Source organism: Lates calcarifer, linkage group LG3 (assembly GCF_001640805.2).
Source record: "Lates calcarifer isolate ASB-BC8 linkage group LG3, TLL_Latcal_v3, whole genome shotgun sequence".
NCBI lineage: Eukaryota > Metazoa > Chordata > Actinopteri > Centropomidae > Lates > Lates calcarifer.
In genome coordinates this window covers 20969214-20983433 of record NC_066835.1, presented here as the reverse complement: position 1 = coordinate 20983433, position 14220 = coordinate 20969214, and the positions used below count along the sequence as shown (strand labels likewise).

The 14220-nt window shown below is 38.9% G+C and overlaps 1 protein-coding gene across 2 annotated transcripts in view; it reads right to left on the bottom strand.

The window, feature by feature from the left end:
* The window catches only part of LOC108886967 (chloride channel protein 1), a 48644-nt gene that overhangs the window by 1278 nt on the left and 33146 nt on the right, over positions 1-14220 (bottom strand). The window contains exons 20-27 of one of the 2 annotated variants that reach the window (XM_051068936.1): positions 13958-14050; positions 13792-13879; positions 12031-12113; positions 10247-10291; positions 8416-8520; positions 5070-5156; positions 4162-4495; positions 1571-1673 (exon numbers count right to left, since the gene is read on the bottom strand). In XM_051068936.1, coding sequence (XP_050924893.1) covers positions 1582-1673; positions 4162-4495; positions 5070-5156; positions 8416-8520; positions 10247-10291; positions 12031-12113; positions 13792-13879; positions 13958-14050 — 927 coding nt within the window. In that variant the 3' untranslated portion in view covers positions 1571-1581. Of the gene's footprint in view, positions 1-1570; positions 1674-1716; positions 4496-5069; positions 5157-8415; positions 8521-10246; positions 10292-12030; positions 12114-13791; positions 13880-13957; positions 14051-14220 lie in introns of those variants that run through there. The other variant, XM_018682130.2, reaches the window with a different exon arrangement.

The following is a 14220-nucleotide window of genomic DNA, read 5'->3' as shown; positions in this document are numbered from 1 at the left end:
TGTTGAGATAATGCGCTCCCCAGCCCACCCTCTGCCATCACAACCATTCTACATACCTGGGCTTATTTCTTCTAACCACGTCTTGACAGTCAAACAGTGGCCAAGAAAAAAAAAACAAAAACACCCACACACCTCAATAATTCAAACAGGTCCTAAAGCTGCAGTGTGAAGGTCAGAGGTTTCCTTCACAGAGCTGTAATAGTTTTCTTGTAGTCATCAATTCCACTAAAACACTTTAACTGTTCCAACAACAGCCCCATTCATTACACCGGGCCTCGGTAAGACTTCATCATTGTCTGGAGGCAAAGAAATGCCCTTGTCCATTGAAGTGCTATTATTCTTCTGACTTCTTATTGAGGCTTTTGTGTGTTTGGCTGTTGTGTTTTCGTTTTACAAAGTCAGTGGCTAACGGTGTGTTTTTGTTTTTTTATTAATGCTACTTAAACAACAAAATCCAGCTTGATAAATAAAGACGTCCTTTAAAGCAACATGCTTCAGTGACTTCACGTGATTATGTAAAGTGGAGTTCTGTGTAGTGGTGAATTCAAATCATGGAGGAAAAAAAAGGACCAATATGAGTATCAACAATATCAATAAGACACATAAAAAGGAATCTAGCATTACTGTGACATTACGTTTTACATCATCTCCTCTAAAAGTCTCTAGCTACAGCTGCTGGAGGACGATTCACTCTTACAGTCCAGTGATCGAGACCTCGATGCCCTCAGTCGTTGCGATAATCATCTGTCCTCTGTTCGTCCTCTTGTTGCTCAGAGATCTCATCCTGTAAATCAAATGTCCAAACACGCAAGACACACTCAGATCACGTCCGAGGATCTAGTGTTCAAAATAAATGACACCTCACTGTACAAAATGAGGGACTTTTTGAGAAGTGAAATTTACTACAGTGTTTCTGGGATGTCAGTCATGCTGAATAATTACCTCATCACCCAGATAATAAAAAGTTTTCTTATAAAATGAGATAACCATTATTTTTAAAATCCCTCACTGCACAATGGTCTGCAAAAGAGCACTAAATGTCTAAAATGACAGATAACCAGAGGAAACACCACCTACTCTTTAAAAATGATGAGATAAAAAGCAATTAAGGTATGAAACCACAGGTGGATATGAAAATCCTGTCACCCATCAAAATAAAGGTCAGTTTTAGATGACAAGCAATTAAATGTGCTTTTGATTTATAACTTTAATGATTATGTACAATTGTCACAAAGAAAGTGAACATAAAATTATTACTGAAGCCAATTTCATGCTACATCTATCTTATGTAATCAGAGCAGATATGAAACCACAGTAATTTAAAAATGATCTCAGCCAGTCTGATGAAACTTTGCCTGCAACGACATTTGTATACCTGAGACTACGGAGCACTGAAATTCAAGTTTATTTTCATATATAAAAATTAAAGTCAAATATATAATATCTAGAGTAAACAGTTTTTATTCTGTGTTATTGTCACCCGTGGGAAAACTGAACATATTTTCAGTAATATGGCATTATTTCTAATGAAAAAAAAAAATTAAAGTATCATCATATATTTCTACCCTACCTTGACTGAGTTCAGTTCTTGGTCCAGGAGGTTGAGTAAAAGAAGAACTTTTCTTTCTGCCTGCAGTTAACAAGTCCTGGTCTGCCTTTACACTGAGCCTGACCTGGATAAATAAAGGTCAAATTCAAAAACATGAGGGCAAACAGTTAAAGCATTTCACTTAATAAAACTTTATTTAGCTACATTCTTCACAGTTTTATAAATTTTTAGATAACATTTGAGTCTACTAGATAAATAAATAAATACATAATAACCACAACCGCAGACAGACAAAACAAATCAGCACTTAGACCATCACAGACTTACCCGCACCCGCCGCCCCCCTCCCCCTTAAGAAAAAGACACACATTTTAATTCACACAGACATAAAGAAAAAACCTTTTGTTCAATCTGCAGGTTTAAAGACTTTTAAAGCAGCACCTGAGAAACTGAGTCCTGGGGATGATGAGGAGATAAAGAGTATAAGAGGAGATGGAGTGATAAGAGTTCAACAACGTATGAATTCAATTATTAAGGTAGTCACAGAGCAGCTCTCCAGATTAAACTATGTACGGCATCATTAGCAGTAACTGACTTTAAGAGGGTGAGGCACTTCCATTTATGATCTTCCATTAATGTCACTTGTAGTGCTGAACAAGGCACAAAATAAAACCCAACCTCTCTGACTTTAAGTCTCTTTTAGGTAATTGTTTCAGTTTTCCAGCTCTACATCAACTGATATGGTTGGTTATGGTTAAGAGCTATTAGTTTCAAAGACTTTGACTTTGTTCGGTTGAACTCTACCTGTTGCTTTAACAATAAGACACAGCCACAAAACAACTGAAGAATCCTTTTCCAGGATGACACACGTCACATTTTAGAAAATAAAAGCTTCTGCTGATGTGTATTTGCTGCCTTTCTTTGTGCAACAACATCTTCATCATAAGTCTAAATTAAGTACTCATGACTGATTTTTGCTATATCTGGAAGGCATCCTTGTTAGGGGAACTGAAAAAAAATTCTCCAGGATCTATGCAGTGGGGTTTGACTGTCATCAGCCGCCTTTAGCTACACCATCTATCAACTTAACCGTGATGAGATGAGCTCTGAGGCTGCATCCACAAGGTCAGCACACAATTTGGAGGTCGTTTTGGGGCTTTGGCCAATCTTCCACAGTGGACTGAGCAGCTCCATTAGTCTACTGCTATCCAGATGGTCTGTTGCCAGTTAAAAAAGAGGGAAGAAAATCAATAGCCCCTGCTCTCATCTGATAAAAACCTTTTTTAGAGACACATAAACGAGCAGTTAATGCAGAACTACTGTGCAGAGATTCACTGGGTTCACCTTTAGTTTGGGCTGCACAGGTTTGTATTACTCTTCAACACAGCATATTATATTAATAAACACACAAACTAATGTTGTGCTGGAAAACTGTGACACAGAGCTGTGTGGAATCAATCCAAATTCAAAGAGGAACAAATAATAGAGGTATTATACATCACACATAGGGCTGGGTACTAAAACAGTAGCAATAATTATCGCAATACAAAATTATAATGCAATACAAAACTATAAAGCAATATAACTGTTGTAATTAGATTGTGATATACAATGATGATATCATTTATCCTTAATAGAAATATCACAAATTATCAATAAATGTTTCACATAATTAATTTCCATGCTTACATAGCATGCACAGAAATGAGTCACAAACTGCCAACTGTGTTATAGAAATAGAGGTATGCATAGCACAAGGTAGTTTCAGATTAGTTAGGTTAGATTTAATCATTTTAATAATTTTTCTACCTCAGATCTGTGAAATGTTCCTCTGTTTGGCAAATGTTTGTCATGTTCTGATCACTAAGTGATAAAATATGTAATATAATGTATACCCTAAGACTGGTGGGTATAAAGCCAATAACAATGAAATTATTTGTTTATTGTTTTGAGTTTTGGTGTGCTATAATTGTCTTTAATGCTGTTTTGACTGCTACTACCCCCTGACAAGAAAATAATCCTGGAGAAAACAGTCAATTCTTTGGCGTAAAGATTAAGAACAGTGGATACCAGCAGCAACCTCAGTCTAGAGTTTAACCCATATTGGTTGAACCCCTGAGACTTTAAATGTGAAAAACAATGAAACAGAAAATGAGGAGAAGGTGAGGCAGGACAAGTATCAAAAAATGTACACATACAGAGCTTATTAAGGAAAGACAGAGAGGATGGGGAGGGCAGAGAGAAGAAAAGGGATGTGTTTTAACTAGGTAAGGGTCTATGAAATGAGCAGACAGAATCAGTAACAGTGGGATAAAAAGAGGTAAATGGGTGTCCAAAGACCAGAGCAACAAGTTAAGAACAGAAGGAAAAACTCACACCATTTAAAAAAGTTTTTCATTATAAAAAACAGAACCATCACTCTTGTTTAATCTAAACCATTGGCTCATCGTCACTGTCTTCACCCCCATCAAATAGTCCCTGTAGGGGCCTCAGGGTGGAGAGAGGGATGGAGGGGGAGGAAGGAGAAGGAGGTGGAGTGGAAGAAGGAGGGACTGGGGGAGGAGTGGAGGATGGAGGGAGGGTAAGGTTGCTGTTGTAGCGGAAACTCCTACTGGTTGAGGTGCATGCTCCTGTGCTGCTGCTGGTGCTGCTGCTGCTGCTGCTCTCCTCCACCTCCCTCGTCACGCCCTCGATCCACACCTCTGTCTCATTCTCATAGTGATGGTGGTGATGATGGTGGTGGTGGTGGTGAGGTGGAGAGGAGGAGGGAGGCTGTGGAGCAGTCAGAGCTGAGGGAGGGGAAGTGGAGGTCGGAGAGGAAGGAGCAGCAGGAGAAGAGGGTGGAGGTTTAGAGACAGAGTTGTGGTTGCTAATGTCACGAAAGCTGGCAAGAGGAGGACGAAGCCGAACGCCGGAGCGGGTGGAGCCTTCGATGGCTTTCTGGAGCTGGAAGGGGATGGAGGTGGAAGGGAAGAACGAAGAGACGAAAGGGTGGAGTAAAAAGATTGAGTGAAAAAACAGAAATAGAAGACAAGGACAGGGGTGCAGTAAGAGGGAAGAAAGAAAGAAATGGATAAAAAGTGAGAGAGGGTGGTTTTCAAGAAAAACATGGGGATGAAGGGATAGATAAACAAATATAGAAAAGATGATGAGGTTAAGGGATGAAGGAGTGACACAAGAGGAGGAAACAGAAACAATAACAAGCAAAGACAGAAGGAATGAAGCAAATCAAAGAAAGCCTGAAACATACAGAGGATATTGATTACGCTAACAAAATACTCATACATAATTCAAAAAGCTTCATGAAACTCAGAGCAAATCAGGAGCAAAAACCAATTGTTTTTTTACTTTCCCCAAGTCAAGACAGACGAGGGAAGACCTCCCAAAGTTGAGTGTATTAAAAAGAGAGGAAGGCTTTTTTGGACTTAGATCAGTGGGAATGTAATGAATTTACTGCTTAGCTTTTGGTTTGAGATTGTGAAAAAAATAAACTGACTCAGGCAGAAATTAAGTTTCTCACCTCCTTCAGTGCCACCACACCCACCAGTTTGCCAATACTGGTCACATAAGCATGACTTAGCCCCAGCAGTGAGAATAAGGTGTGAGTCTGCGGGGAGTAAGAGAGAGAGCGAAAAGGTCATGCGTCAAATTACGACAAACTTTTACCTCTTGGAGCAGGACGGCCTTTTTTACATCTGTCTATGACTTCAGACAATTTACAGGCTGTGCTTCTCTGTCAGCTCTGTCTAGACACAATGTCACACAGACAGAGAGATGAAAGCAAACTGGCTCGAGGCTCCAGGTGAACCACAGAAAGAAAATGTCCTGGAGTGCGTTTCCATGTACAAAGTATTCTGCTTCATACTGTGGCTAAGGTCACACTTTGGATGAGCTCTTTGTATGCATCAGCACACCTCAATCACAAGGCCCCTTTTGCACATGAATAAGCAGAATATTCTGGATATTATTATCATGAGAATAAAATTACAAAGATGACAAAAAATAACGATAATGGTGATTACACGCTTCAGTATCCTGCAAATCTGGGATCACCTTCACGTGTCATAAAAAGGATGTGACTGTGTCACAGAGAGGTTGAAATAGAAATACCTGGGGTAGAAATTAAAAGAGTAAATCAGATGAAATTTTTGTGTCATTGATAACAAACCTTGAATCTAAACCATTAAAATCAATTGCAACTTCTACCTGAGACTGCACTGTAGATTCTGTGCTGCTAAATTAATGTCCCATACATCACCTGCTGTGTAGAGGTTTGGGGAAATGCATGTAAAATTTATACTTTAAAAATGTTCCGTCTACAGAAGAGAACTGTAAAAGTGATTCTCAAGAACCTTCAGACTGTCTTATATTGTAACATTGTAGACAATAAAATTGCTCAGATATTCTAAGACGCTCACAAACAATAACAAATTACTACCAAAGAATATACAAAACATAGTTAAATCACCATTTTACCAATTACTTTTGCCAATTACTTTCTTATTTAATTGTTTGGTGAATAAAATTTTTGAGAAACAGTCAAAAACCCAAGGTATTCAGTTAATCACAGTAAAGAACCCAGAACACCACGATTATATTTTAGAGGCTGAATTATCAAAACTGTTGCAGATTATCTTTTGGTCTTTCCCAATAAACAAGCTATGCTCCATGTGAGGTTTCTTAAAGCAGTAGATTACAGTGTTTCAGTAAAATAACCTAAAGCTACATACAGAACTCTGAACATTTCTGCATTCCAGCACTTTGGACCAGAAAATCTTACCTCTGCTACTGCTGAAAATATCAAAACTTTCATCTTAAACATACCACATTTCCATCGTCACACTTGAACACCTGGAGGACAGCAGTAGACTAGAGGTTAGAGAAGATGCTGGTTATTAGTTTGGGTAGGTTAATGAGTAAAAACATTTATGATTCATGTGGAATGTACAACATCTGTTGCTCAAACACTAACATGTTTGAGCAACAGATGTTGGGCGGCTGTGGCTTAGGAGGTAGAGCAGTCGTCCACCAATCAGAAGGTCGGTGGTTCGATTCCCGGCTCCTCCAGTCTGCATGCCGAAGTATCCTTGGGCAAGATACTGAACCCCAAATTGCCTCCGATGTGTGTGTTTCACATCGGTGTGTGAATGTGTGTGAATGGGGTGAAGCGCTTTGAGTGGTCGAAAAGACTAGAAAAGCGCTATATAAGTACAGTCCATTTATATAAGTACAGTCCATCCATGATGCTCTTACAGTCTTTGTATCAATAAACACAAAGTGTTTGCTCTCCTGCTCACACAGTGAATATGAAATAAAATATCAGCCAGTCTGAGCAATCTCCTCTCCCTGAGCAACTATTGAGGAGTTGTCCTTGAGCAAGGCAGTGTTTGTACAGATGTAAATGAATTGTGAGTACAATGTGAATGCTTCTTTTGTTTACTTAAATGGAAGTTTGCCTCACAATGACTGACAATAAATGAAAACTTTCTTCATCTAGATTCAACAGCCACAACTCCCACGCAGAGACATTTGGGTGTTTATGTAACAACCCCTCCGCCTCCTGACTACAGTAAATAAGATTCTGTGCAAAAAAACATTAAACATCACTCTGTCTATCTCCATTTAGTCAGACGACACTGTGTGAATAAATCCCAGTCTCCACAGAGTGTTTTTCATGTGTCATTACCCCTCTGTCAAGGTTATCCACATCCCCAGCTGAATGAGATGTTACAGAAGTAAACAACATAAAGAGCTGAATGTGGGAACATGAACAAAAGACTTGAAGACTGCTCAAGGTGCTGAACTCCATTTATATATTTCTTAGCTTGAATAATACCCATGACAAAAAACAAACTCTTGTCCATACTGAATTTACACTGTGCAATAAAATCAACTCCAGGCTACCCATCTAAGTAATTTCATGCAATTTATGAGGTAATGAATAATAAATTTGAATGAAAATGAAAGAAACTGACAATTTTTCCTCAGAATGTTCATTTGAGATATTTACCTTTTTTAAATTAAGTAATTTTACAATAAATGACTTTTTTTCCTTTTTTTGGATGAATAAGAATTGACACTTGATTCAGAAAAAAAGCAGATGATTCTGATTCTGTGGTTGAACTGTGAACTTTATGCTGTTGGGACTTTTTTGTCAGAACAGTGAACCAGCTGATGAGAGTACAGCAGGTTTTGATATAGGTGTTATGTTCTCACTACAGGGGTTCCCAACAACAACCTGCTAAATAAAGAAGTGCCTGGTTTCAACAAGGGTTAATGTAACAAAACACAATGCATCTGTTGGTAAATTTCCAGTTTGACAGTTTTACCACTGAATAAATGAAACTAGGAAGAAAAATTAGTTTTTAAATAATTTTGATATTCGAGAATTTAATTTTTTTTCAGAAGTCTGTTTTGTGAGTGAACGTCAAATATATCCTATGAAGTTTTGGTGCAACAGTCCAATCAAGCAATGTTTTTTATTTCCTGAGTATCTGGAAATGTTTTAAGAGAAAGGCCTCAGAGGTGTATAGGACACGTTTTGGCGAGAAATACTGAATGTAAACAAAAATCTGTTTATTTGCAAGAAAACTCAACAGGGCCATTAAAATTTTAAACCAATAAAACTATTTTTTACCATCAAAAGAAACATCCTCTCTCTACCTAACTGCTTTATAAATATAAATAAACTTGCCTTGGCTTGATGTCTCAGTAAAACCCTTCTCACAGTAGATCTTGCCTTGAATTCCTTCATTCACAGAATGTAAATTACAGTAAGGAAGCAAAGTGTTCTCAAAATGCTGTTACACTGGGATTTATCTGCTGACCTCTGTGATGCCTGTTTATCTTTGTCTTTCCCCACTTGCCTTGTGTAATGATGTTCTCTCAACCAGCTGGAAAGGGGAAGGGTCTACTCGTATCTCATCGATTTCCATCGGCTTGTCCATCTCTGCCTCTTCCCACGCTTTGATCTGTAGCAGCAAATAAGAAGCAAGGTTACAGAGGTGAGCAGGCTGGCAGCAGTTCAGAGTCACTCTCATAACGATGAAAAATCCCTCCCTCTATTCAAAGGTACAAGTCGAGCCACAGGGAAACATCAGCATTTGTTGTGATGAGTCACATACATAGAGCAAATGATTAAATATATATCAGATATAGGCAACAATATTAACAGTTATATTAACCATCAAAACACTGGGCAGTGGAAGCTGTGAGTGTACAGTCTGCAGGTGATCGATGGTAGTTAGCCTCCACAGAGGAGAGTTTTGCAGCTTGAGAAACCTTGAAGCACTGTGTTGCGTCCTTGCATGTCAGCGGTCTCTCCCCTGAGATTTAGGATGTCTGACACCTTTTAGCCTCTCTATGGATTTTACCTACGAGCCTCAGCCTGCTGTGACAGGGGCAGCAGTCTTGTAGGATTTACAAGGCAATGTTATGGGGCCTTTTGGGGGAGTGCCAGGAGGAGTAAAGGGGACAGCAGCAGACAGAACGGGACTGGAGGGCACAATATTGTTTTGGTGCTCTTAACAAAAAAAGATGTCTCATTTAAAATTCTGGCTGTGTTCACACTGCAGTTAAAAAATGCCCCAATTCTGAATCTTCTCCTAAAATGTGAGACACATCTCTAACACCTGTGACCTATATGTGAGAATGGATGTGAATGCTAACACTGATGTTTGCCAGCTTTGACTTCACAGTAAGTAAACCTTGAATCATTCATTTGAGACTGTTATTATAGTTTTGTTGTGTCAGTTTTGCTGAGGAGAAAAACTGAGTTCATGTGATAAATGTTGGTAGAAACAAATCAAGTCAAAATAAAAAGGTCACACAACAACCAAACTGAATCAACTCCAATTCTGTCAAAGTCTGCAAATGTGTTTCTAAACACAGGTCAGTTCATACTGTTGACAGGCTTGTCATTTCTGTTGTTTGGAATTACACTTAGCTGCTCTGCAGTATCAACGTGTAACATGTAACTGTAAATGTATGTCACTTTTAAGAGAATGTCTCAAGTGATCAGATGATAAATCACTCAGAGAATAGTTAATCAGGGATATGTATTGATCCAACATCTTTTATACTGCAGATCCTTTTTTAAAAATCCTTACAGTTTACTCAATGGTATGTCATTTTGCAACAACATATAGAATTTGTGTGAAATCTTAAAGTGGGGATATTTATCATGGCAAACTAACAAGAATCTCTTGTATTTATAATGTATAAATATATGCACAGGGATGAAATAACATCTCTTGAAGCCAAAATACATGATGATATGAGTGGGAGTAAAAGAAAATTTAAAGTAAATTATTACTTTTAGCAGTTTGATAAATACATGTCCTGACTTTCACTATTTTTTAGGGTTAGTTCACCCAAATGTTTGTCTTTCCATATCTAATTATACACACGTTTGTTTTTATATTCCCTGTCTCCATCTCTGAGATTTTTTCCACCACCTGAATATAACAGAGATAAATGGAATTTTGATTGTGGTTCCCACTGCATGAAAAACACAAACCAGACTTTGTTATCAACCTTTTCTATGAGAATATTTCTCAGACAGACAATAGCTCTCACTTGGTTGCTTGGACTCAAGGTTTGGTAACTCGACACAGACATGCAAGTATTTGATAACAGTGCTATAAATAATTATATAGACATTTCTGCAAATCCATCATCCCTCCATCATTACCATACCTCTTCTGGTGTCATTGTGTCTGACAGGGGAGGAGGACAGGGCTCCTGGAGACAAAAAAAGGAAGAGACAGACGAGAGATAAGACATGTTTGGGAATGATTTTATAAAAACACCCTCTGTTACTTCTGTCCCTCTGAACTGGGCCAGATGTCAGTCTAAATCTAGAAGACCTCCTCTGGATCAGGGAGCATAGAGTAAGTCAAAGTACAATCTGTTTTCAATTCGCTTATACAATCTGATTATTCAACATTTACTCTTGGATTTATATATTTCTGCTACCTGTACATATGTTCCAAGGTATAAACTTTTGAATATTACAAGTAAATGCAACAAGTGATCTGTCTGTATTTCAAACTGTCTACAGATGTAGAAAGTACTTGTTTTACCCCTAAAAATACAATATTTAATCACTTTCACAGCAATTGTGACAAACCACATTAAAACATTTTCGTAATAAGGTTCCTGTTGCCTAGTTTCTTCTGTTCATCTTTCAGTCCCACAGCACACCAAGCAGCTTTGTGAGTAAACTTAATGCAGTGGGTGAAATCCAGGCCAACACCTGCTGTGACCTGTTCTGTGAAACTGAATTTATTCATGGATGCTTCTCTCATTCATTCATTTGCTGTCTAGGCATGTTGGCTGCTTCTGTCCTTGAAGCAACAAAAATAAGTGCAACAGTTGCAGGTTTCTTGTTATTTTCCTCTCACCTGTGCAAAACATCTATTGTGTCTCTGCATTATTTGTAGCAGTATTACCTTTCTTATTGTTTATTACTGCAACAACAGCAATTACACTAATGCAAGAATTAACAAGATGCTGACACTATTACACCAGCCAGATAATATTCTAAAGGTCAGTGTTTGGTTACCTGCCATCAGTGGCTGTAAAGTAGACAAACACCTGATTCACAGCCAGATTTCAGCCATGGTTTGGCTTGATTGCTGGTGGGCTATTTCCCACTGTGTGTCTGTTTGATATTCAGGGCTGTAGAATTGTGTCTTGCTGCTGTAAAAACAATCCCCATACAGGAGTAGGATTGAATCCAAAAACATAATAGAGAATCAGACTGGTAATTCACAAGCCACAGCAGTGGGCACAACAGAAATCAAATTCTAATCTTGCAAGCTTACAAGCATATGCTTATTTCCAATGTGGTTTTCATTCCTGCTCGTATAAACAGATGACATGTATTGCTTTCCCTGTGAGCCAGGCTCACCGCCAGGCCGAATAATAACTCTACCTCCAGTCTCTGGCTTCCCCATTTCCATATGAGACAAGGTTGAAAGAAAGATGCTCGACTTCGGGGAGTTTGTCTGAGGACGAGGAAGCAGTTGTGTATTCATGTGCCTCTGTCAATCAGATAAGTGTGTATCTGCCTGAATAGAAAGCAGACCCCATAATGAAAAATTCACCCTGCACAAAAAATAATGAATAAATATTTATATCCTAGCAGTGCCAGTGTGTGGACGTGGTTTTGGGATGGCATTGCCAAAATGATGATTTGCATTTCAATGGTTCATAACACAGGGGAAAATTTCTTGGTACACTCCCAACATCTCTAAATAGTTAGAGAACAGAGGAAAAGGGCACAGAGGTTTGCAAAGACACAAAATAAATGTCGACACACACAAAGATGTAAGTGAGCAAGATTACTAACATGACATACTGAGTAGAGACGCAAGGCTAATGAATGTTCACTGCAGCTTTTGTGGAAGTGCACACACTCGTATGCTCAGTCATGCACTAAGAAGTGCGTTCACACACGCACACACATACAGACACACCTGCGACTGCCCCTCTGTCTGTCTGTTCTTAGAGGTGAAGAGATTCCTGAGTGTTTTCCTCACAGACTGCAGAGGACCTTTTTCTGTGAGAGAGGAGGAGGAGGTAAGGACGGAGACGCATTGGATGAAGGTCAATAACTTATAAAAATGCAGCTTCTGAAAGACTTAGACCTTTTGAAGAGAATAACCTAACTGCAAATGGAGGTTTTGAAGGACTACGACAACCCAAACAGCTCCTTATTGTTGTTGCCTTGGATACCATTTCACTGGGAGGCTGTCTGGTGCTGTGTGTGATAGGCTACTGAGGAGTTTACGGTGCCACAATAGACACACACACATGCACACGCCATCTGGTTACTTGCAGTGAACATGCTGCCAAACCTTCCTTTTTCCTGTTAGGGTTGCAGAAATATTAATTTCAATCGTTTGACATCTGTTGCAGGCAGAGACAAACAAATGTGTTCAAGTCGATTTGGTAAACAGTGTCAAAGGCTGACAACTTAATAAAATAGATGCTTTGGACTTTTTTTTAATTGAAGTAAATGGTGTGGAGGACATCTGGGTAGCTTCATGGTGTGGCTGACTTTATATGCATATGAATGCAACTTGTCAACTAGCATTAGGAAGTGACCAGTTTTTACCCCTGTGCACTGTCTTAAAGGATAATTCTGGTATTTCTGAACCTAGCTACTGTACAGTACTTATATCAAGGATCTGAATACTTCCTCCACACAATAACACAAACAAATTAATCGGCGATATTCCAGCAACTCCTGCTTGGTAAAATTCCTGTTTTTGTCAATGGAGTCTGGTAACTTTCTATGGCAATGTTTCCGGTTAAACAAAAAGGTTACTAATCTTACTCTTTAATAAAAAAAGTCTATCTCTGTACGAATCTAATCCAGTATCATGGCAACACAAAAAATAGCTAAATCACATGTTTGTAAGTGGCAGGAGAGATCCTGTCACTTTGAATTCCCTTGTGCGAATAGCAGTTCATCAAAACATTGCTCAGTAACTCCAGACGGTAGCTTTAACTCTTCTAGCAAAACTTACAAGAAGGAACATTCCACAGGGTCAGATGGCACTGTTATGTCTGACCAGTGTATGTTTGTAGCAGTAATGCTGCTACTGTTGTTGTTCTACAAACTGTATAACATTAACATGTTCTTCCGTATGATTAGATTAATTCCCATGGTTTCTCATTTCATACTTCATAAGCACCAACAAGATGTGCTTGTGTCCTCCGGGCACTGATGTATTTAACACATATGAGAACCTGATGAGTTGCATACACCATCTGGCCTCTGACTAAATGCTTAGTCATACTGGTTGACATATTTTTCTTTGGAGAAGCAGGGGAGACAAAGCAAAGAATAAATCCTATTACATCATCCTACTGAGCAAAACCTGTCTAAAGGAATCAATATTACTATGACAGGACCCCCATAAGGCTTTTGTTCCCCAGCCTCGACTCCATGACACACAACTCTGCAAGTGTAACAGAGACAGAGAGATCAGAGATTATAATTGTCTTTCTTAGTTTGATTTGTTTCTACATTAAAACTGGAACGTGTAAAGTCTTCCCTTGTTAATCATTCCATTGAGACTGTTTTATTCATTATCCCAGAAGCAGCTAGTGCAAAACGTAGCAAGGCTATAATAGATATTTTACAGATGACTGTATGACTGTCCAAAAAAAAAAAAAAAAAAAAAAAAAACTAAAAATGTACTCAGAATTATGTAGTCCTCTCAGCTCACCAGGAACAGGAGCAGTGTGGTTTGAGGAAGGCTCCTGGGGTTTTGGAGGGGGCAGGGGGCCATTCCTCTCTTCCTGTACTGGACTGCCCTGCAGACGACAACTAGATGTGAGTAAGTCAAGTCTCAGTACACGTTTGAAATCAGAGGCAGCAAATTAGAGGTTCACCTTCTCTCCGTCCTCCTCCTCCTCCTCATCTACGAAGGCGAAGGACTCCCAGCTGTGTTTCTGCGACTGGTTCTGTTCCTGTAGACTGCGACCCTGAATCCAAACCCAGATAAAAAGATCAATACAGCCTGGTGTTTCACAATATCAGAATCAAATTCAGCGTAAATTCAGAGATACTGTGTTTAGCACCTGTGCTTTATTTCTAGTTGTGCTGCCTCACTCAGCCTGAACACACACTGACAAACTTTACACAGAGCTCTTTA